This window comes from Anas acuta, chromosome 3, assembly GCF_963932015.1.
Source record: "Anas acuta chromosome 3, bAnaAcu1.1, whole genome shotgun sequence".
NCBI classification, from domain to species: Eukaryota; Metazoa; Chordata; class Aves; order Anseriformes; family Anatidae; genus Anas; species Anas acuta.
The window spans coordinates 54,494,567-54,519,985 of record NC_088981.1 but is presented as its reverse complement, the minus strand read 5'-3'; the positions used below and the strand labels follow the sequence as shown (position 1 = coordinate 54,519,985).

Here is a 25,419-nt window from a genome sequence, read left to right as displayed (position 1 = left end):
TCTCTAATAGATTAGTAATTTGTTGGCAGTGGCTTTGACAGAAAACAGATGGATGCAGCATTAAACACAATGAATGCAGCAGATGCTAGGCCAGCCCACATCAGCTGGACGTGTCAGGCAGCCAAGTCCAAGAGCCCACACTTTTCAAGTGGGTACAAGCCTGGCAACAGCGGCTGTACAATACCACTGAACAACTCCTCCCCTCCATATCAAAGGGATTTTTGATTCCAGCTCCCCCAACCAGAGCAGAATTGTGCCCACAGACACGGTGTCTCAAAAGAATCAGAAAAAAACAACATGGTAACTGGAATCAGGAGGGAAAAAAAGCAGCATAGTGAAGATAAAACGTGAAAAAGCCTACAAACAACCTGCCAAAGACAGATGTTCATGCTTACTGCTGAAACTTCAGTCCACTTTGTCCAGGTTTGCTGAACAAAGTGCTCTGATACCTTGCCATTTCTAGGGCAGCCAAAGAGAGGGCAATGTGAGAACTGCCTGCTAGCTTTGCTCTCTGCTTTAGGGACAGAGGTCACATTCATGGTATTAAAAATAGTATCTAAAAGACATTTTAGAATTGTTTATATGTTCACTTAACCACCAAGTTTTCCCGATACAGATACAGACAATTTAAATACATTGTGCTGAATTTCTTGTAAAGTATTTCACCTAGGGGCCTTCAGTATGTGTGGCTAGTTTTTAAGTCTTAACTCCACGGCCTGTAGCACGTGTGGGACTGAACTCGGAGGCCCAGACTCTCAAGATAGTTAGGGCAGCTCATCCTTAAGATGCTACCACTTTGAAAATCTAGGCTCTTGAAATCAGAGGGAGCAAAATACCAGAGTGCTTCTGTGAAATGAGTTCAACATTAAAGTTACAGTCCAACATTAAAGGTTACAAAGCACAAATACGCATTCATATTACTTTACCACAAACAAAAGGGCATTTAACTTACCGTGAAGTTTTGGGGTTTGGGTTCAAATACATTCACTAGTGGTTCTTCTCTTTGTTATACCCAAACAGAACAGTGTTACTGCTGAATTCAGCAGGAAAAGGTAGGGAGATGGGATGCATTTCCGACAGCTTTTACTGATCTGCAGTAAGTTTTTTCTCTGCCCTGGTCTTAAAAGATCCAACTGACTGTAGTATCTGACTGCTCTCCAGAGTGCATTTAAAGGACATTTTGCTGTGACAGCAGTTTGATACTCGGGTCATAGTCCAGAGCTTCATTAGCTCACAAGCTAGATGTTGCCCAAATACAAAACAGAAAGGCTGTTTCTTTCAGCTCCGATTCTCACTTTGCTTCTTTTTATTCTTGGGGACAGAAAACTGCTGGGAGTTTACCAAAAATTAAACTACTGTTCTGTACTCTATCCTCCTGTTTTATATCACAGACATACAGAAGTGTGCAGCCAAAGCCATTTTTTATTTTTGTGGGAAATGCTTTCACAGCATTGGGCTAGGTCCCCAGTCCAGAACTGCTTCCTGGGCAAATATGTTTTACTCTTCTTATAGATATAAATGTCATGTAAACACACAAAGAACAAATAAATCAACTATATGCATCTGATGGATCATTCTGCTCTTGTGAACTGTGGGTTAATTCTTCCAACTCAAACTTACTGGTGTAGTCTTCACTACAGCGAGCAAATCCATTGCAGAGAAAGACAGCAGACTTAAGTGTTACTTTCCAGGACTGAACACAGCAAAATACAATATTTACATATAGACTATGTTTAAACTCAACATTTAAGCTTAATGTCACAAAATGCTTTGACACATATATAAAAATACAAGTAGTCCTGTCCAACTCAGCCAATGCTTAACAATAATTTGGAGGAAGGTCTATGTGAGCAAAATGAGAAAAGCAAACAAAATCCTTAAGAATGACTGTAGTTTAATAATTTAAGAACTAGTTTGCAACCCAGGTGATTTTTAATATATTTGTTATTTTGGCAATAAAAAGTAAATGGGGATACAGTATTATAAATTCATCAACACTGGCATATAATTGTGCTTTGTAAGAGGGTATGTTAGAGATGCAATTACAGATTGCTTTCATTAAAAATGAAAAATGCTATTAAAATCTTAAATCCAGGTAAGTACATGACTGAAATATCACCATATTCATCCCAGTATTTTATTAATGGTCACATTAGCCCAGTGAAAACGCGGTATTCTTCTGCTCTATTTGTTACCTGTAGAGCTTAAAGCCTGCAGGGCCCTAATTTTATGATGACCAGTGCATGGGATCACCAGTACTCTCCGAGAGCTGGCAGAAGAACATGCTTTTCATCTATCACACTATTCACCAGACCCCTCTGAAACGGCCTGTTAATGACAATGATGCTCATTTTCTTCCTGCCCCTCAAGTTCACTTTTTAATAGCCGTTTCTTCCTGACCGCGACCCATAAAATCATTACATAGGCACTTTCATCTACAGCGAGAGGAAAAGAACTGCTGAACTCAAGCAAAAAAGAAAGTAGTATTCGGCGTGTTACTTAAATGCATTGATTTAGTACAAAAACCTTTCCACTCAATCAGTGTGGATGGCTAATGTTTTACTGCACTTGACACCCACTATTCCCATGGTTCGGAATCTCAGCAGCAGCCGTACAGCTGGAAGTCAGGATAGCACATCATAAATCCACTGGATTTTTACCAGTTAAGCTAGTTGCTCTCTGTGCAGATAAAAATAAGCACTTGGACAGCATTTTATGGCCACAAAACGCTTTCCAAATAAAAGGAAAGCACCAGTCAACTGGAGTTGGGTAATTAATCTTCACACATGGCTATAAGGCATTGCTAGCCCCATTTTACAGTTAAGGAAAGCAAAGCAGAGAAATGAATCTACTTGCCTAAGTTGAGAGATGGAGTAAAAGGCAGAGCCAAAATTAGAAAGTAGGAGAGCTTGGCTTGTAGCCCTGTGCTCAGAAGACTAAAACAAATGCAATCCAGAGATGAAAATGAAAGGAACATTGCATAGGGCAGCAAGACGCCCTTCAAACAACAGAACTAGTTCTCAGAAACCCTGGAGACTGAAATAGCCATCCTTGCTAGCATGGGCAAGCCACTGGGCCCTTATGGAATTTCCCATTTCTGGTTCCAATCCTTTTTGAGGATTTTCAGTAAGAAAGAAATAGTAGGAATTGCTGAAATAGAAGAGGTTCTTGATGTACCTTTAAAGAAAATACTTCCCCTTATATATTCTGCAGCTTGACTTGAAGTTCGTTAAACCTCTAAACAGATGCATACTTTATAGAGGTTATCCATTAAAGGCAAAACAACAGACAAGTTCAAGGTTGCATGCATTGAATGTCCAGGGGCAGAAATTGTTTCTTCTGTTTTTGTTTTAGTCCTTCAACAGTTTTGTCAAACAAGCAAAATAAAAGGAACTGTCTCTCTCAGTCTGAAGGGTTAGTTAAAATTCACAAACCGTATACATTAGAGCTCAATATTATATTCCCACAGTAGCCACTGTATTATTATGCTCGTTAGAAGACTTTAACCCTCGCAGTCACTGCACTTTCTCAGATTGGCCTTGGGATTCCATCTAAGAAAAGAAGTCCTATTTTGGGATTGGCGTTCGGACCCTTATTCCATGCGTGGTCAATTAGACATTGCAGACATGACATGCTAGGCCTCCTAAACAATGGCCCTGGCAATGCAACAGACTCATCACTTCCTTGCTCAGTTTATCATCACTATTTTTATACAGAGGTGCTAATAACAGAAACAGCTTCTTCCACAAGGTGTAGCACCATCTCTGAATGTTCTGAATGACTTTTTTAATGTTTTATTATTATTATTATTATTATTTTTAAAGGACAGGGCATGGGGGTGTTGGGTGTATGTGGATTTTATTTATTTATATTTTTAATAAGTCACATACCTACCTGTCTTCTTATATACATGATACATATCTCTCTTTTTTTTTTTACAAACATATATATGTATATGAAATTATGATACATATTAACAGCAAGGATTTTACCTTGTGGTCCATACTGGCTCATCTGAGGCCCATAAGTACCACTTGAATTACTCTGCTGAAAGCTACCAATTCCAGGATGCACTTGGCCTCCAGGTGAGGGGTGTGGTGACATGGAAGGTCCAGTTTGTTGAGGTCCATACTGTGACATTTGGGGGTTCCTCTGTATGCCTGCCATAAAACCTAAATGGAAAAAAGCACCAAAGTAAAATTTAATATTAAAGTGACTGTTCTTTATTTAAGAAATCCTTGACATTCCAGAGACAAACAAAAACCAAACAAAATTCCCTAGTTATTTTCAGACCAAAGATATCCAGAAAACCAGTAGTGTTCATACAACAGAAATAAATGCACCTCAAAATCAGCAAAGCTGTCTTAGTAACCACAACTTGTATACAAGCTTTTAGTTGTAAAAGAAAGACAGGAGAGTCCTGCTTAGTTACAAATGGCTGCTGATTTTAAAACTAGAACGACCTCTAGAAGTAAACAAAAAAGGCAAATATCCGCAAATGTCTAATAAATAGTAGTGAATTTGCCTGATGACTGATGATAGGAATATCATAGCTTCCAAAAATATAGTTTGCTACTAAAATGCATACCTTGAGCCTACAAAAGTCCACTGTAATTTTTTCTATTGCCCACACATTCTCAGAAGCTAAAATTTCCCTTTATGTGAAAACCAGCCAAACCAGCCAGAAAAAAGGTCATTTTGACATGTATCTGTGCCCTAGAACCTTCTTCCAGTCTGTCACCAGCATGTCTGTTCTGCATTCTCTCTTCTTTCTCCTTTCATAAATGTATTAATGAATCCCAATTTAATTTAAGGTTCAAAAGCTGCAGCAAAGACCTAGTAAAATGCTATAAAATCTGGAAACTTCATATAAAGGAACAGAACCAACCCTATTAAATGAGAGGCAGAAGAAGGTTTTTCTGTTTATTCTTTTTAGTTTTCGTAAAATGGGAGAAATCCTGCAATCCTGCCCATGAACCATCTATGAAGGGATGTTGGTTTTGTAGTATTTCACCCTGTTAAGTTTTAGCGTTGCTTGCAGCTGAGGAGACAGTAAGTTATTTTCCTGTTTCTTGAGGAAATCCACTTTCTTTCCTGTTCTGTTCGCATATTAAATTTCATCTTCGTATTTCTGTGGGGCAAAACAGGGGTATGCAGAGGCACGGCATTTGCTCTGCTGCACCCAGCTCCACGCAAGGCCTCCTTATGGCTCGCCCTTGCCCAGGGGAGTGTGAGGTACCACACGTTGCTGGGAGGTAAGAAAACGTGCACGAGCAAATCTGCGTTTGGCCTGCCTTGAAGCTTGTCCAGGCACCCCTGCTTTGCCACAGCAGAGGGATGAAACAGTGTTTGTGGACGCCTGCTTCCTCTTCCCTCCAGTGCTTTAAGTGGAGCGTGTGTGCGGAGGGATGAAGCTGAAAGCCGAGGGAGACACCCGGCCTGTCAGCACTGGTTGGGCCTCTCCTTCCATCAGGTAACAACAAAACCCCTGACAGTCAGTGCACAACTGGACGCTGCTGAAAGGAATGGTTAGAAAAAGCAAAATAAAAAATGTTATTTTTTGAGCCACTTGCATTAGTGTGATCAAACTAGCAGCTGAAAACACAAAGGCACTACAGCTGCTGTGACTAGCGAGCTGCCTCCGCACCCATGGGCCTGCAGGCAGCTCAAAGACCTCCCTTGAGGAGAAGACCACAGCTCGGGTGAGCACGTCCCAGACGGGCAGGGTTAAGTTTCTTGTCCTAGCACTGCTGCCATTGATGTGACACCAGGCGAACGACCTGCCTTGCTTTCTCCATGTTGCTTGCCTGTTTGCAAACCAGTGACGAAGTGCTTTACACAACAGGACAGGATCTTGAGGTTGTACAAATGAAAAAAGTGGTGTGTACTTCACCAGGAATTAGGATTTGAGTTTAAACAAAATATATAGTATACAGTTTTTGAGCCCTCCACAACCTTTTCTTCCATTAACATGTTTCTCCAGCCATCAAAACTCTATCAAAGAGTTTAAGCTCAAAGCCACAAGTTGTAAGGAAAGAAATCAACACTAAGATGGCCTTGCTCCAACTGGCGCCCAGTTCTTTTGTACTATGAGCAATTCAACTCATAACACGCTTAAACTCTAACAACCGTAACTTTGGGTAGAATATACACAGAGTTTTCCTGACCTCAGGAAACTGTGAAGTCAGAGCTCAGCACCTGCTCTGGAGGAAGCCCAGCCGTGCTCACTGGGAGAGGGCAAGCCAAGTAACTGAAGGAGAAATGGAGGCTTGGGAAATAGTAAATATTGGCATTCACACTTCTCTACACTTCTGTAAAGAAAAACTCATATCAACTTCTCCATTTAGCTTGATTTTGAAACAGACCCCTCTTTTCTCTAAAATAGTTCTACTTTCACACAAATCTTATTATAAAGCCTATGTCTGCTTCTGACAGTACTGTAACTAATTTAAAAACCTAATACAATCATATGTCTGTAGGAAATAAATGCTCACATTCCAGACACACACACACCATATATATATTACACTCACGGGATCCATTTAAATGAAAAATTTTGTACTGGTCACACTAAGTTTTTTATTATAAAGATAGTAAACTCAGTCCTGTATCTAGTAAGAAGTGAGTGTTTTCTGTTCACCATGGGCCTTTTAATCTATGAGAGATAACTCTGCAAGCATTGTGTTAGTGATAGAAGGTTTTCAGCCCAGTTATCACAAGCCATGCTTTTCTTAACGCTGCAAGGATGGATGACACATTGACAAGCTATAGCTTGCATGGGTTGTAGTGATTTCCAGGTGATGCTGAGGAACTGCTAGTTGTTGAATCTAGTGGAGAACATGGACATCAGTTTTAGCCAGCTCTGCTGTTGTCAGAACAGCTCCTGAAGGGACTGGAGTAATAAATGGAATAAATGTTCCCACCCCAATGACCTCTTCTTCAGGAAAATTCTTCTCATCTGTTTCCGATGCTGTGGAGTGCACTGCCAGGCTATGTGTACAGTCATAAATACAACACATCAGGTGCACTCCCTGGCCTAGAGAGCAGTGTGGGACACTTGTGTCCATTTGGCTAAACCCCTCCACTCAGTCCTGGCAGTACTATCCATGTGCCTCTTGTACGCAGTCCTTGTTCTGCTTCATCTCTGCCCTGGGCTGTGGCTCAGGAAGCACTCACAGGCATTGGCCAAAAGCATGCCATGCCAGTAATTACACAGCAGAGATAACTGTGTGATACTACCCAGGCCCATGCTCTGACTACAGTTTATACAGATGCTGCAGCAGAGGCGGAGCAGGTAAGCTCTGGGGCTTGGATTAAAACAAACTGAACAGGCTCCTTAACTGCATTTGACATGAAGCACCAGTGTCATCATCCCAGAGGGTGTGAGACTGTGCTCAAATGACGTTGGCTTTGCCATCTTCTCTTGAGCATGGACAGGTGGAGAATTAACAAAAAAGGAAGCCTGAAATGCAGGAAGAATATCTGTGCCATATTACTGTCTGTACGTTATGTTGAAACACGGCCTTAAAATAGGATCTGCTCCAACCTCTTCCCAGAGAGCAGAGGAGTTATTTCAGTTACAGATATGACACGGAGAAGAAGGTAGACCAGGTCCATAATGTGATCTGAATTCCCTTAGAACAGAGATGACTCTATCCTCATCTATCTCAGTGAGGGCACAGTAAATCTTCAGAGATCAGTGCATGTGTCTGAAGCGCTTCAAGTATCTGCAGAAAGCTCAGATGTCTGAGAGAGAAAAAGGGTTCTTGGTCAAGATGTTAACATGCTTGCATCAGAAAGAGAAAACAACATCAATTCTAGAAATCTGATCAGAAATGAAAGGGAGCAGCTGGCATACATTCATTTTTCTTTATTTACACACATTTTCCCTAGTGTTCAACTTCATTTTATAACCGATACAAACAGAAATAAATTTTCTTTCCAGAAAATTAGATCTAAGATAAAGTTTGCTTTTGTAAAGAAGGGAAGTAGGATTACATTAGAAATGCACTGGAGTAAAGGCGGTGGAATGATTAAACAGCCAGACTGCATCTGACATGTCAACCTCTATGACAACAGGGTGTTTTTTTCTTGTCATTGTTTTTTAAAGAAATTGATAGGAAACAGCCAGGAGTTAGGGCTTTAAAAATTGCAACAGCAACATGCTCATCAGTGAGCAAACCTATTCCTTTCCCCTAATGTTAGTGATAAAAGAGGTACGGATGATGCTTTGCTTGCCATCACAACAAGAGATTACTTACCAAGAAAACACTTGAGTGGAATTCAGCAAACTAAGCTATTTCAGGAGTAGCTGAATATATTGAGCCTTCCAGAAGTACTCTCATATTCTAGCTATTTTTATACTATATTCATACACCTAAAGAAAGATCTTTTTATTAGAACCCAATTGAAGTTGTAAAGCCATCTTTGCTTATTTTTTTCTCAGTTACAAATGAAACAGTAGCATTCTATTAACAATTAGCTCACTATTATTAATGATAATGCGTTTGTAAGTTCTGATAGAACATACATACAATGTTTCAAAACGGTCACATAGCAGCATATTTATCTTCTTCCTTTTTGGCAAAATGCAGAGATATAATACACAATAGATAAAGCTTATGATATTTGTGAGCGAAGTGTTTCTTCTCCTTTGAGGAGGAAAAAGACAAAAATGAACTTCCCAATGTCCTATGTATTACTAAACACCTTTTAGCACACATCATATAGCTAATATCATATACGGTGCCTTTGTAAAACATCTAAAATCTTTTTCCCTTATGCATAGATATACATAAAAGAGATTAAAAACAGTGAGTTACTAGACTTTCAAGAAATTATGCACTAAGGCTCTCTTAATTACATTTGTGCAATGACCAATACAAAATCATCTGATGAATACTATCTCTTTAGCATTAACCATGAAAAAACTCTATAGAATGTGCTGGGTGTTGATGTAAAGTCTGAAATGGATTCTTCTGATCTTTTAAAGTCTTGGCTTGAATATGAAAAAGCCCTTCCAGGAAAGCAAGAGCTAAAATGCAAAGGAAGCGACTGCAAAGTAACAAGTTATTGTACATCTGCTGATAGACAGTAACTCTCTACTGGCACACACTTAACCCACAGTCAATGAGAGGTCTTTTGATTTAGCCAGGAGTAGTTCATTGATTTTCATGAATGACTTAAAACTGAAAACACACACAACACTTATTCATTTTAAGCTCAGGAAAACTTTGGAGTTTACAGCAACAGCAGATCATCATTAAATTACAAATCTGATAAATAAAAAATGAGGTAAGATACAACTTGCCATGGTACTTTGCAAAAAAAGTACTTACATGAGAAAAAAAATACATCAGGCTATTGCTTACTGCTCTTTTTAGCAAGGTATGGCTAGTGGAAGAGCATGGGACCAAAACAACCCAGGAACAATTCTGAGCCGGGCAAAGTAAAGTTCCTCTTTTTTGAGGGCAGATGCTAAGGAAGGGGCTAGGCCCACTTACTGCTCTGGAAATCATGGAGCGAGGAAAGTAGAGACATGTTGGATACATTTTCTAAATATCAAATAATTACAGAAAAATAACATGAAATTCTCTACTTAGCAATCAGCTCAGAAGAATTAAATCTGAAAAGAGAGTTGGTTTTCACTACCGATAAAGGAAAAACTTGCAGGAGGTGTAGGGGGGAAATCACACAAAGTACCAATGCTTAGTATGTTAGCATGGCACTGACCGGTACCCCTGAGAAAAAAGAGCAAATGTTTGCACACTTGTGACACAGTTCCTGGCAGACATTCCTTCCTCAGACAGCCATCTGGGCTGTATTCACTGTCCCAGGATTTCCAGAACACAAGAGAATTGAGATGGATCTAGAGCAGCAAATTGCAAATGCAGCTTGTCCTTAGGTAAACAACACTGGGTGAGAAGTAGCAGGATAGCGCTGAACAAACAAGGAAGAATTTTCTGTGCAATTAATGTAATAAAATTTGGCAAGCTGTTACCGTGGAAGGACGCTCAGGAATATCACAGCTAGTCTGCAGCTCTCCCTAGCTTGCCCATCTCAGATGGCAAGTCTCAGGTGGCACCTCAGCTGAGGAGGTCTTTGGACTGGGTTTTTGCCCTGCCCACAGTCATCACCTCAGAGCACCCTGAGGAAACACCCCGCAGAACAAGATCAAACACTAACAGAGTTTCTGTAATTGAACGAGTTTGTTACTGTTGCATGAACCAAAGATACCAGGACCTTAAATGTGAAGCCAGGTTGTCTGCACAGACTGGTGATGGTACCACAATGGCCTTCTAACAGTGTGGTCAACACTGGAGTGGCTCATTAAAAAGGACACAGTGAGGGATACTTAGATATTGGGGGAAAAAAATCTAACCTGTCAGAAATTTTATATAAGAATAAACAAAGAGCAGTGATGAAGAATCTGAGGAAGGTTTGACCCATCTACCAGAATGCAGCCCAAGTCAATCCAGTGAAGCCACATAGGTGGCATAAGAGAACTGGCCTCCAGAGTCACAAGATTTCTTCACATTAAAGATGATGTACTTTTCTCAGCTCTTATTCTCATTTTCTTGAGGACAGCCTTATGAAAACATGCCTAGCTGGACTGATGACAGTATATACAAAACCTGTGTCTGTCATGCATGGAACATACAGCTTAGTGATATACACAACAGGGCGATGGCTTGGTGAGCCCGAATAGATCAGTTTCTGGAGCATAAACCTCATTTAGATGATGTAAATACTAATTCTCAGTATTTCTGTCCAGTTAATAGGATGGTTAAAAAAAAAATCCAATAAAACACCTTCACAAACAGATGGCAAACAAGATTCTGATCCATATTTAGCACAGCTAAGTTACAGCACTGCGCCAATAAAATATCTTTGGATGGCTCTGGTATGAGCCTGTTAGATGTGTCCCAAGCAGCAACACTGACACGGGTAATGCACAGGTAGTGACTGCACTAGAGCTCTGCTAATATCCCTGCCACCAAGTGAATGCTTCTGCTGAGAAGCAACCTGTACAACTGAAGGGTAGCAGCATTAAAGAATGCACTCAGACCACTGACACTGGAGAAATTAAGAGGCTGATTCTTTAATCTTTAAAGAAGGCTAATGATCTTCTTGATATATACATTTTTTACTTTTATAAAAGCTAAAAAAAAATCGTATTCCTCACTTCTTTTTCCAATCACAGTCTACTAAAAAAAAAAAAGTTTTTCTTTGTTGTTTTCCCATTAACTGCAAAAAAATAAAATAAAATAATAATTTCTACATTGGGCAATTTCTTCACGAAACATAAAGCCTTTCCTTCTTCTCCAAGTGCACAGGATGCTACCAAAAACATGCAAAGCTCTCTGGGCCAGAGCATTCTCTGGGCCAGAATAACAGCAACACGATTTCTCTTTTGTACCTGGACGATCTTCACATTGGCATCAGTCTGCAGAATGACTGCCACATTTCTTCACACCCATTCGATGACATTTCTTTGCGTACATAAAACAGCAATTTTGGAAAACATCACTTTAGCAAAATTGGTGCTTCCTGCAAAGAGCACTGAGGTATTTCTTCCTTTTTACAAAAGGATCAATGTTCTATTTAAGAAAAAGCGCTGGACTGGTTCTATTTATTTTTAAAGTATTTTCTTATTATGCTTCATTATGTATCTTACAGACTCTTCACTGTGTATTTGTCTGACTGCTTCTCTTCACAATGTGAATAGCTTTGGGGAAGATGGAAACTAATGACCTAGCTAAGGTTTTAACCCAGACCCCCTGGTGTTTTACCAGCTGTGCTATTAGGTTAACTGGCTGAATCTCCCCTGCTTCCCTCTCTCTGATATTACAAAACCCTGTCTATGTATAGCACGCAATAATGTTTAAAATTTTCCCACCCCTAAACCTCCCTCAGCTACTGCCTAGCCTTGAAATTCATATAATCTATCACTGATAAATTAGAATCTGGGGAAGGATCAGACAGATTACCCATATGGTAGCTAGAGAAGAAATATCTAACCTTTCCTAATGCAAACCTTGCCTAATGCTCTCTGATGTAAATTTTAAGTTCAGAGAAGGAAAGACATTTGTGGAGATGTTGATAAACAGAGAGACCAAAACCTCATTGCTCATCCAGTGTCTTACACATAATTTGTTACTGTAACATGCCCTTATGCAGGATGCTTTTACTATGGTGCTTGGAAAATCAGGGTAACGGTGAATTGCAGTACAAAAGCAATCCCTCCACACACCTCCCCAGCTGAAGCAAATCCTCGATTTCACCGGGTAGCTTGGGCTGCTGGAATTAATCTGAACAGCAACGTGAAAAACCTGAGGAGCCTGCCTGCTTTATACAATCAACATTTGTCTAAGTTTCCCTAATAACATGCATACTTATGAAAATCACGGAGGAGAGCAAAGAAGGAACAGCATTTTTCAATGTGTAATGTGCAAGGCCTGCAGGCTTAATGGTCTAAATTTCAGGTTTGAAAAATTTAACCTCCCCAGAGACTCCTGTTCAAAGGTTCCATGGCTCAACTCAGATCTTCCTTTTCATGAAGTAAATATATTGAATACCGTGAGATATATATGGATTTTGTGGACACGACTAAAATACATACAGTGGCTCATTTCTGTCTTGCATGCACGTAAAATAAATCATAATATTTTTCAAAAATACAAAATCAGCATGTTGTCCTCAGTCCCAAATGTCTTCGTCTCGGTCTTATTTTACCATGAGTTATGATTCGACTGATTCTTCCCTTCCTTGATTTGCAGCTGTTCCCTGACGAGTGTTTATTCTGCAGCCTTTTGGGATCCTTTGGGATGAAAAGAACTATCTAGTGTTAGCTATTAATACACACATTATTATATAGATTTCAGCTCACTGCCCTACATATGAACTTAAAAAGACATAAAGGACCTTAGATCAGAAGTTCTTTATTTTTAGAGAAGCTTCATAAAAAGGTTAACCCAGGTGCCGAGGGAGCAGGGCGTCCTTGAAGCAATGATGCTGTTACGCAGGCAGAGCACAGGTGGCTGGGAGTTTTATAGGCCACGATGGGAGGCTGTCCCAGGGACAGGGACGGTGCTCACAGCTCTGCAGCGAGCCTGGTGGCAGGAACATCGGGTGACACTTTGTCAGCTTCTTCATCGATGGCGGCTTGTGGCTTACTTCACTCCCTGAGCCCAGGGGCAGGGAATCTGAAGTCTGCCTAATGAAGTCAGTGGAAACTTTTCTATTGAGAAGCCTCTGCGCTGGCAACTATATAAACTCTCTCAGAATAATTCAATTCTACTCCCTAATCTCAAAAAGAGAATCCCCAATTTAGTTTAAAAAATGAAATAAAGATTCATCCCCAAGTATAACAAGATTTAACATCAGCAAGAAGAAAGCAATGACCAGCTGCTAGTATACAGAATTTGCTTGGGAGGCCTGACTCCAGGTTTTGAATGTACAGATATTATTATCTACTTCAAATCCTACTTCTGCAGGTTTGCTCTTGTCCCAGAGTGCCTTATCACATGCAAATCATACCCTGTCCTCTTGCAGATAGCCAGGGCTGCTGCATAGTTAGTGCACACCACAACTAATCAGATCAACCTAAAGCTGGCTCTGGCTGGTATATGTCTGAAATCCAAGTACAGCCTGCAACCAACATCCTGAAATGGTGGCTGATTCCTTTAAGAATTAACCTGGTTTGGCACAGTAGTACCACCCCAAATACTTTGAAAGCCAGAAAAGCAAGTCTTCCTTCAACGTGTGACAGACGAACAGGCACAAAACTCTTCTCTCCCACAGCTCTGTGTGAGAACCAGCAACCTGTGATCCCAAAGATCTTGATTCTTCATTGTAAGGCACACGCATTGCACACCAAAGGCTTACATTGGTGTGTGATGCAGTACACTACAACGGGTACAAAAATGGGGCTTTTGGATGCTACTGCAATAAAAACAGCAAAGAAGTGTGTTTACATTAAAAAAACAGCAAACAAAAGCCCTGCTCCTCAGACCAACACATTTCAAATGAAAGGAAGATTAAATTACTTTTTTATATCTAAGTTAAAGCATCAGGACTTTTTCAATCAATTTAAAAAAAAAGTGAAAAAAAAAAAAAAAAAGATGGACTGATGCTTTTGAAGACTTGATAAATTTAGTGCTCACTGAACCAAGAAACTAACGTAACTTTTTGAGTCACTGAAGAAGTTCAGTGCATGGCCCTGCCTTCACATACACATCAACTCCGTATGTTCCTGTGCATCCTTCAGAAGAAGTGGGGATGGAAGTGCTGATATGGTCTGTCACATCACTTGCGATGGAAGAGATGTTTTACACGGCTAACCTTGTAATGGAATAATTCCCTCAAAAGACATGTGACATCTTCAACTACAGCCTACTTTTTCTCCTTACATGAAGCACTTTTCTGGCTGTTGAGGGCACAATTCATCTAACCCCAGCTTTCTGGGCATGAAGATTTTTCTCCCAGCCTGGCACGGTGTTCCTGTATACCAGCTGGAGCTTAGCTCCTCTGTACTGACCCACTTGGAGAACACTATGTGCAGAAGAGGCACTCAAACATACCTGTGGCTTTGCACTCAGTGCATGTCTCAAGCATCTTTCTCTAAGAGCCTGAAACACTTCAGTCTACATCAAGTAAACTTATTACCAAGTCTGATTTAACCTTAAGTGGTGTCATCGTTAACATGGCAAGCAGAAGAATTTTAATGACAAGAATCATTTTATTCTCTAGCTCCTCAGTGCTCTGAATAGATCCCAAATCCCCAAATGAGAGCAAAAAATGTATTCGCAGGGAAAAAGTCTTTTTAAGATCTAAAAGCAAACTATAGTATCTTTTTTGTTGCAATAAGAATTCTTTGATCTATTTTCTTCCTTCTAGTTTCCTTTTTTTTTTTTTTTGTAAGAAGAAAATAGATTTCAGGGAAAAGAATCTCTACCATCAAATGTCAGTATTAAACCATAAATCTGATCAGAAATCGTAGGGGCAAAATACCAGATTGGTATTCTGTGTCTTCAATGCAGGAAAAAACATTTATATTTTGTTAGATATATGACAGTGGAATTTATGTGATGGCCGTGTACAAATAAGCATGCCCACAAAACAGTTCAAGGGGATAAAAATACCTGCATGAAATCCAATGGGCAAATTAGGAAATTGTAGTTACAGAAATTCAGTTGCTACTTAGTGTTTATAGGGAAGCACAAAGAGAACATCAAAATGCCTGATCACATCCCATCTGTTACTACCTCTTGCTGGATAACATCTTGGCTGCCAAAAAAGCTATTTAAATTTACTATATTGCAGCTACTGATAAATATCACTTCTGTGAAGGTATAATACTAAATAAGGTCTAGATCTGAGGATAAAGCTTACAAGCACTTGTGTCAAAAAGATCCCAATTTTGCTTAGTGTAACACCTGTACTCCTACAAGCCTGTTCTTACTCCTTGTCCCTGTTTGTGATATGTTTTTCATAGAGCATGTAACCATACAACAATCCTTAGATCGTGTCAACAGCAGAAAGAAATAAACAGCCAGAATGGAAAGGATGACAAAAAGAAGAAAAAAAAAAAAAAAAGGAAAAGAAAAAATAGAAAAAAAAAAAGAAAAGGTACTGGGAGAAGGTGATGGAGAAGAGCAAGGCTATTCAACAATTTTGGAGGTGCTTACTCCGGGCACTTTCTGCACAGATCTGACAGGCACAGAATGGTGCCATGAAACTGCCTCCAGCTACAGAATACATTTTCCAGCACATCACAGCAGCTGCAACGGCATCAATTCTGCTTGCAATCCATGTCCAAACAGAAAAGTTCTCAGTGGTCCTATTTCAGCATATCTCAAGGACTAATTAAATCCTCATTACTATCTTCTAATTATTCCAGTGCTCTGGGATTTCACTGAGCAAGTCCCCAATGGTGCATTAGATGAAAAGGGTTAAATAACCTGTGTTGATTTTGAGGCTCCAGATCTATTTCAGACCTTTAGCATATCATCAGCATTATCATGAATATTTAACTACATACCGCTGTGAAAATTATAAGGGGAAAACAATTAAAGATTTTTTAAAAATTAATTCTGGCCCATATACATTTGCACTAATAAATAAGGCTTCTTTAAGTATCCCCATTATGAGGGTGCTTGCTGGAGTAATAACACGAAGTCATTAACCGTTTCCATTAAATTCAATGGTTTTCAGGAGCTCCCAATTCACTATTTTAATATGAGATTGAAACTGGACGTGTGGATACACAACTTGAAAAGCATGAAAAAATATTACTTTTCTTAATACGTTTTCTATGCTTTTTCAAAATTAGGTAAGGAACCATTCACTTCTCCCAGAGTGAAAGTGTCTGTTTCAGCATTACTGTGACACGTTTTCTCCTATTAGTGTTTACTTATGTGAATATCCATATACCATCTCCTAATGGACATCTCCCTTAGCTTGCAAAATTAAGAGTGGGAGTATAAACTAAAGGTCAGGATAGAAGACTTCCTTTTCACACTTCAGGAAACTAGTTCAGGGGGTTAATTTGGATGTGCTGGCTTCTATTTCATCCATACAGACACCTTCTGGCCCACAGAGTAGTTTTAGCTATTGAGCACATCCTCAAAGTGCAGCTTCCAAAACTTCAGCAGAGCAGGCAGGTTGGTAGTTGAGAATAGGCAACATAAGTCCCTGTACTTCAAGTATTTGCCAGATGGGTACAACAGGTATCTCTGCTTCTCTGCCTCAAGGGACTGATGTAACTAAAGTTTGTAAATACAAAAAATAAAAAAAAATCTACTTCTGGTCACAATAAAGAAAAAGCTGGAGTAGCTATATGAGAAACAAAGAGCAAAACATGGATCCCTCCCAGCAGTAAGTTTCAATGACTAGCTTCAACAAGCACGACTACATTTTCACGTGTTATTCCCTAGTAATGGTAACTGCTGGGATTCAGCAGCAGATAAACGCATGTGTAGGTAGGTGAGCCAGCACTGCTCCTCCTGCTTCTCCAAGAGCCTTCTGACCCCAACCCCGCGCAGCCTGCTCCTTCTATCTCCACAGCTCTCGGACTCCAACAGTTACCAATGTGATATGGGTCTAACTCAAAGTGCCAGTACTTTGAAAGTCTTGTGTATTGAGACACAGGTTATATGCATAAAATTACAAAGAATTTCTTACTGTAGATGATGCATATTGGTAGAACTGAAATAGTTTCATTGACTGGGCGTTGAACATCAGTAACTGGTGACCGCTTCTGGGATGAGAAGAGAAGTAGGCTACCTACAACAGTATGTTCACTGGATCCAAATGTACCAGTTTGACATGAATAAAATTCAAATTATTTTTAAAACGTATGCACTTTGATGCAATCATTACAAAAAGAATGTAATAAGCTATATAAAAGTAAGCTAAGAGCACAGAAAATCCAGTCTCCCAAGAAATTCCTATTACTGTACATACGTACACACCTTGCCACCTTTACTCCTCTCACACACAGAATGTACATGTAAAAATTCGCTCATTGCTTCATACTGCACTGTATGACAGGGATGTATAGCCTCAGGCAGGCAAACATAAGAAATCCCAGCTGGGTGCTGAGTAACCGTGGATAACATAGGATAAAATATAATCAAACACTTCAATAATAAAGATGTGTAAACTTAATGGTTCAAGGTAGTAGTTTAGCATCCAGAAGTGCTACAGTTCATACTCCACTTGATAATCAAATTTTACTATATCTGATAGATAACATTTTTTTTTTTCCAAACATTGAGAGCAAAGGATTCTCTTCAGGAAACTGTTAGCAACCTGTTGTTCATTCAATTATCTCTCTAAATAAGGAAAGAAATGTTACACAAAGTACTAAAACAAATAACTTTACCTTATCCTATGAAGGGTCTCTAGGCTTTTTGTTTTCATTTTTTTCTTTTTTCTTTCTTTTTTTTTTTTTTTTGTAGAAAGTGCATCAGTAAGCCATGAGTTTAAATTACTGTAACAGATGCCTATGGATCAGGTGTCCTTAGCAGCAACGATTTTCTGCTCAGGTTTTTATCAGTAAATGACAAGCACCTTCCCTTTGAGTCCCCATTACTCCCCCTCCTTCCTGTCTTCAAGTTCAGTGGAAACCAGTTCAAGCAAGCAAAGGAATCAACTAATGTAACAGCCTTTTTAAAAGGTGAAGTTTTCCATTTCAAAGGAGCCTCTAATCAATGACAGGGCGCAAAAGGGAATGCACGCATGTTTATGCACGTATCGCGCAGACTTTAGAGAAGCTTTGGGGAACACGTTCTGCAAAATCAATATGACCTAGCTAGTTACAAATTTCATATCTTCTGCATGAAACAAATGAACTTCTTGTACAAGACGGGTCACAAGGATCACACATATTACACCAGATTCTACATATGAAATGTGAAAAAATTACGTGTTAACATTCCCAAACACATTTCCTCTAAGAACATGCCCACAATTATCCCCCCCATAGATGAAGAACAACGCTACATCAACCTGTACATTTTATTTTCCTCACTGTTATATACTTGTTTGACTTCCCAGTTTTAGTAGCTGTCTTCTAACTTTTACTTCTGCATGCCCCTCTGTCTCCCCTGACCACATACTGACACCCAGTTTTGTTCTGTAAGAACAGTCAAAGGGTTCAACCAAACCGTACAGCTTGGTCAGATCCGCCTAACTCATCCCCCAAAGCCAGGTGAGGAACACACACTAACACTTATTACTGAGCAGCGCCACATTTAGTGCCAAGACCCAATCATGCCAAGAAATGCACACATCTTTCTGAGATGCTTGGGTCTTCAAAGCCTCAACCTGATCCACTCCCACTGTCTTGTGACATTCTGTCCTACAAAACATAACACTTCTGTACCGGGTAATGAGGCCACTCTTCTTCACCAAGCACGTACATTACTCTAAAACGAATTTTAGGTCCCTGCACTAACTATGTATAAAGAATGACCTGCAAAGGAAATAAAATAAATGAATCGAATGTGGAATTTTCTATTTAATGTTCTCATTAATCAGCATTCCTGGAGGAGGTGACATCCAACACAGAAAAATAGCAAAAATTAGGACTCTTTCCTCCTCTTTGTGAATCCTCTTAGTTTCTCCTGGATGCTGTCCCAGAAATTTGTCATTCTGTGAGTTCAACTTGTTTCACTGTGAGAAAACTTCTAGTATTTATGGTATCCCCATATGGTGCTACTTGGAATATTTCTGGTAGCAAGACATTTTAGGAGGGGCATTTCATAAATAACTCCATGTTTATCACAGTTATCATGTGTCTGTTTTGCAAGCTTGTTGCTGGCACATGTTAACCACTGCATGGACAGGATGCCCAGTTTACAGCAGTTGATCATATGGCCATGTGAGAAGCCTGTAATAATTCTTTTTTTTTTGTGAGCTAGGGAGGAAGGAGGCAAAAGGAAAAAGGGCTTAACATTTACAAACAGTAACATTAAGAAAAAATATTTCTCCGTTTATTTTGGTGAGCACTTGCTAGGAAGCAGTGTTTTAGAACAGTGTGCTGCCTGCAAGGTTTTTCCTTGTAGAATTTCCAAATCTTTGAACTATTTGACCTAAATAGTTAATTTCCCTTTATATTTAAAGATATTTTTATTTCTAGAGCTGGCTAGAGCACTAGCTATCATGTCCGTGCAAAGACATCAGAGACGAGAATTCTAAGAACAGTATCAAAACTACAGTGCTTGTAGCTACTAAAATTTCTATAGTACTTTCTATAGATCTCAATTCCAAGACAGACAACAAAGAGTTGAATTTTCTAGGACATAAATCAATCATTTACAGAAAACTGCTTTTATACTCTTGGTATTCACTGTATTTTAAAAAGACCTTGTTTCCAGTTATGTTTTGGTAAAACCTGCTATTCAATTGCTCTTTCCCCAGAGAAGGAAACCCCCAGAGGCTTTTAAAATAAGGATTGTCATTATTTTCTCTGGGAAAAGGAAAAAAAAATACCAGGAAATCTCATATTACTAATGTGCATCTTAAAATGAAGACTGAACTTGGCACCAACTATAAAAAAGACCCAAACACCTAACAAACCTCGGTCCTGTGGCATTGGTGACTGGCTCAAAGCAGGGTGGGAGCTGGATTCTGACTGGCTGCCAGGAGGCTGCGGTGGCATCTGACTGCCTGTAACACACAGAGAAGAAAGGGAAAATAGACTTGCTTTTAACATTGCAATGCACAAAACCAAGCCTTGCTGCATTTTTAAACCACTTAACATCAAAGAAAGTACCAGCTGTATAAGTTAAAAACAGAGCTCAACAGGTTCAGCTTTTTTCTTTTTTTTTTTTTTTCTTCGTTTTTTTTTTTTTTTTTTTGCTTTGGAAACCCACGGAGGAAAGATGCATAAACATATTTAGCAACAGGCATGGTGGAATGTACAATTTTGTATTGAGCGAGTTCCCAACCTCACCGACATGATCCAATTTATAACTGCAAATCTCCTGACACATATTTCTGTTAGAGAGTTTAACAAAATCCAAGTCTGCTGAACAATAGGGCTCATCCTGCCGAGCTTAAACTGGCCTCCAGCCAGGCAGACATGGCCCACTGCCAGCAATATTACCAATGAAAAATTCAGTCAATACAAAAATGACTAACAACAATAAAAAGTATTTCAATGAATCAGTGGTTTTAATGTTATTTGAATGTCCACACAGAACATGGGAATAAAGAGTAATATGTAGGTGTGCATGGTAAACGTGAAGCATGTTTGAAAGGGAGCAGACAGAAAAGGGGTATCTTATTATTCAAACAAGGCAAAGGGAAGATATTTGCTTACTGAAATATCCATCCAGAACAGACAGGCTCATTTCTATGGCCTTGTTCAAAGACACCCCCAGTTTACCCACAGCTGTCTACCCACCCAAAGAGGAAGAATGGCGCACACAATGCTGCCTGTGAGGCTTAGGACACTAAATCTTCCCTTTCAATAGTGCTACGCGGTGTTTAAAGCTGGTGCTCATTGAAGTCCTTTCTCTGGGCCACAATTCAACGCCGTGTCTAGCACGGGGCCCTCGCCACCCCCATTGCACTGCTACAGCTTGGCAGAGGCTTTGCACCCAACCGGAGAAGGAAGACCAAGAGCTGGGCATCTCCCAGCCTCCTGGTCACTGCTGGTTTGAGATGCCTCTGCTCTCGACAGCCAAAGCAGCTTGAAGACCACCTCAGGTTAGGCAGCAAGTATATATTTTAAGCACTTAGCCACTGCAGTGACGAGCACGGTATAAATAGCAGCAGACAGATTTATATCCCTCATCCTCAGAAACTGCTCAGATTGTTTTCCGTTTAAAAGAAATGGAAAGAATAAAAACACATGAAATAGATTTGTGCCTGCTGAGAATCATTTCCTCGTGCTTAGCAGCCACCCTTTTTTAATGGCTGAGGCGAGGATCCTGTGGCTATTTCTGGAGCTGGGAGCAGAGCTGAAGGAGAGCCAGCAGGGGTTGCTCTTTCTTTAGAGCTATGAAGTGCCCAAAGCTGGAAATAAAACCGAGGAAAGGGGATGTGCCTGCCCTGCCCTTCCCTGCCCTGCTGCTTCCCGGCCTCAGAGCCACCAGCTATGGCGGGCCTGCGCACTGGAGCCAAAGCAATGAGAGGACTGCGATGAACAAAAGGAAAATCCATAAAATGTAGGGTGTGACCACCTGCTAACTACTCTGCTGAGGTGCCTCTACGCTAGAAAACACGACGGGCAACACGAGCATGAGCGGCTGCGACAACAGCCTCAGAGATGCAGGCGCTGGGCTGGAGGCCCAACGATGCCACGCGGCGCCCGCAGCTCCGGGATCCACGGCCTGGCTGGGTGCCCCAGGGCGTGTGACCATAACACACTGGCTTGTTTCGGTGCCGATCATGGGCAGGCTGTGGCAACAGTTCGTGCCTGCACTGTACCAAACACCTTCTGCTTGACAGAAAGGATTGGGTGGCTCGAACTGTAAACAAGCAGTAGCACCATGCTAACACGGCGAGCTGCCACTGCCACCGCGTGTGCCTGAGGCACCGCGATCAGACAGCACTTCCAGTAAATCTTGACTGTGGCTTTTTTTTTTTTCCTGAAAACCATGTAAGATTTTTCAAAATGCTTAATAGTAGAGGCAGAGGTACTCCTGATTGCACCCCGCAGCTCCCAGTGGGACCCCCACCAGGTGGAGGCCTGGCAAACTTTAAGAGACATTAATATTGCATGGACGATCTGTACTAGGCAACATATTTTGACTACATTTATAGCAGGTCTTTAACTTTTTACATTGATAATAAGTTCAATTATCTGGCAGGAGCCTTATCCTGCACATGCAGATGTGCAAGCACAGACAGGGAAAGTCAAGCTCTAGAACTGAGCATATACGGCGTGTTACAAAGAAATCATTTTCATCTGCATCCTTTGGGAATCCAACCTCAGGAGCTTTGCAAATTCACTGAAATTGTTTGTAACCTCTGTAAACATTAATGCTATTTTAGTTCACTTTTTAAAGTTTGCATTCTGCTTTTTGTTGTTGTTGTTTGTTTGTTTGTGCTTGGTATTGAAAGAAAGTGGAAACCAAAGTTGTTGTTTCACACAAGAAAACAATTTCATAAACAAGTCAACCAACTCTACACATATTCAAACAAGGAATGAATCTGCAACAGAAGTGGCCATTATGTTAATTATCAGTGGGTACTACAAATTATCCAGGTGCTGGGCATGTGGAATACTGCACAAAAATATTTTCAGTTGGCCTGTCATTTTACCCTTAGAAGTGATCTGAAAGGTAAAAGGAAGTTAAGCACCCAAATACCTTTGAAGGCTTGAACTGAACTCTTAACTTGGGTATCTAACTCCTATTGATTGGGAGTGGATGACGGGACTTTTAAAATCCTTTGAAGATCCTGTCTGCCATGCTTTCAAAGTTCCTTTGTCAAGAAAAGAAATGACCTTAAGGATTTTGTATTTCTTTCCTTTAAATGATATTAATCCTCCTCCCTTTTAGCCTACTGGTACTTGTAGCTGGTATTCTTGGAAGCTGCTTTAAATTATACACGAACAGACTTTTGTATTTTATTATGGAAAGAAAATTTTTACAAAAGAAAACAATCTATTTTCTCTTTAAACATCATTTCTACAGCTATGTAAGAGGAAAAAAAAAACAAAACAAAACACAATTTTTTTCACTGACAGACTACTGCCTCTTTTGACCCAATGGTACGCAGATGGAAGTTTAAACAGGAATGCCCTTTTCCCATGCTTTGTATAGTACTGTTATCACACTGCTGAGATACTCTACCTGCCAAAACTTCTGCAAAGTAAACACTACTGATGTTTCAAAATATTTTTCTTATGCAAAATCACAGCAAATACAATAATGCCTGTTAAAAGGATATATCTTTTTTTTGTTTGTTTTGTTTTAATAAAGTAAACTCAGTTGAAGAGGTGAGAGAATTTGAACTACTTAATGACATAGTTATAAGCTGGTTTTCTATTTAAAAAAATATGTTAGAAATGCTCTTAAACATTTTGCATGAAGCTTTGTAAATCTGTGCCTGAAATAGAAGAGACTGCATTGTACCTTTGGAAAAGGTAGTCTGAGAAAAGTACTAAATGGTGATTGCATTATAGCGGTAGCCATGAAATTTGCAGTTAAAGTGTAAAAAGCAAATTCCTTAGAGCCAACGTAGCAAGAAAGAGCAGACCTTTGATATCCTGCTGGGGAGGGGTCCTTATGATGAATTACTGCCCAAATCAGTAACGTTTTGAAACATGCTGAGGGCTCTCTGCTCCCATCAATGTAATGACACTGGAGGATGCTTGGTAGCAGTGCTCGGTACCGCTCTGGACAATACCTCACAGAATTGCGCCTGAACAATTGAATCAAGAAAGCACTTCAGTGATAACAGGTTCCCCCTGGGAAATTACTGGTTAAAGAGGGAAGGAGGGATATCAGTACAAGAATTTTAAGATGCGTGAGGAACTGGGAAATGGGGACCAGGGGGACTGATCACAGAAACAGACTGAGTTGAAAGGGGAACATCAGGCTGTAGGAAAGTCAGAAGTTAAAGATCTTGTGGGTTGTATTTGGGCCAATTCTCAATCTAATTTAGGAATTAAATGCTAGGACTCTATTAAAGACATTGGTTAACTACTAAGTAGGGAAGCATAGTCGATAACATAGATGATCAAAATACTATCTAGGACATTGGACCACCCTTTGTATTGGAGTAACAAAAATGCAAAGATCTATTCTTACAGACCGGAAAGAGGCCTCTTCTAACTGAAAATCTATAGGATTATCAATTATAAATGGGAGAATGAAAGGAAGGAAAATCTGACTATATTTTTTGATAATTACAACTAACCATTTGCTGTCACCCTGAATCAAAATATATATATATATTATTAAGATGAATTAGGAGAATTATTTCCAGTGGAGGTAAGGAAACATAATACCATCGCTGATGTGCCATTGCTGAGCCCTCATGCACACAAAATTCAAAAAAGCCTAATGCTAACTGGAATGGGAACTGAGAATGGCTATGAGCATGACATGACGGGAGGCTGAAGGAGGGCGTATTAGTGAGCATGGCAAAAAGTAAAGCTGTTATTTTGTGACGTCTTTTTAAAAATGTGTTTGCAGCTAAATATCAGGGAGGGAAAAGAGCACAATGTTTAGGATGATAATCAAACCATTACTGGAATTTGAAACAACTTCCTTTTAGGAATAATGAGGTCCAGGAAACCTAGTGAGTATTAAGATGAAACCTGATAAAATAATGGGATTATATCACAGTCAATGTGACAGTAAAGGCTCGCGGACCGGAAGGGACACTCGGTTTCAGATCCGTACATCAGAAATGAAAGATCATAAATAGGCTTCTGTATGGGACTGCTTTAAATGGGCTTTTCAGGAAATTGGAAGTGAGGTGCAAATGACCTCAAAGGAAAGAAGTTTTTCTATGGGCAGCATAAAGGGAGACCGATCATGTGGTTTGTGTTATCTCTTTCATCTTACAGAGCCTATGACCTCTAAAGAAGAAAGATTATTTTCTTCCTTAATTTATGCATTGCAACCAAGCTTCCTGTTGTATCATCAGCATTTTTAAAATGACGTACTCATCTGAACAAAACCCAAGTGTTGCCTGCATTTCCTCAAATTAAGACGCACGAAATATTAAAGCCTTCCTTGTATCCACATGGTAACAGATACTTTAAAAGGTCAGCAGCGTGAGGACCCTTTCAGATTTGCAGACCATATCTTGGCTACCCACACCGCCAGGGTTATGCTGCACCACCCGGGAGGGAAATGCAGGCACCTGTGCTCAAACCAAGCCTTCTGGCTCCTCTCAGCACCGTGCTGCAGCTGACAACAGCGCTGGCAATCCACTGCTGCCTTCTCA

At 40.0% G+C, this 25,419-nt stretch overlaps 1 protein-coding gene across 7 annotated transcripts in view; it reads right to left on the bottom strand.

Annotated features, from left to right (window-relative positions):
- The window catches only part of ARID1B (AT-rich interaction domain 1B), a 320,528-nt gene that overhangs the window by 63,273 nt on the left and 231,836 nt on the right, over nt 1-25,419 (bottom strand). For 6 of the 7 annotated variants that reach the window (XM_068677174.1, XM_068677175.1, XM_068677169.1 and 3 more), the window contains 2 exons: nt 20,086-20,175; nt 3,993-4,172 (listed from right to left, as the gene is read on the bottom strand). In XM_068677174.1, coding sequence (XP_068533275.1) covers nt 3,993-4,172; nt 20,086-20,175 — 270 coding nt within the window. The remainder of the gene's footprint in view (nt 1-3,992; nt 4,173-20,085; nt 20,176-25,419) is intronic. The other variant, XM_068677171.1, reaches the window with a different exon arrangement.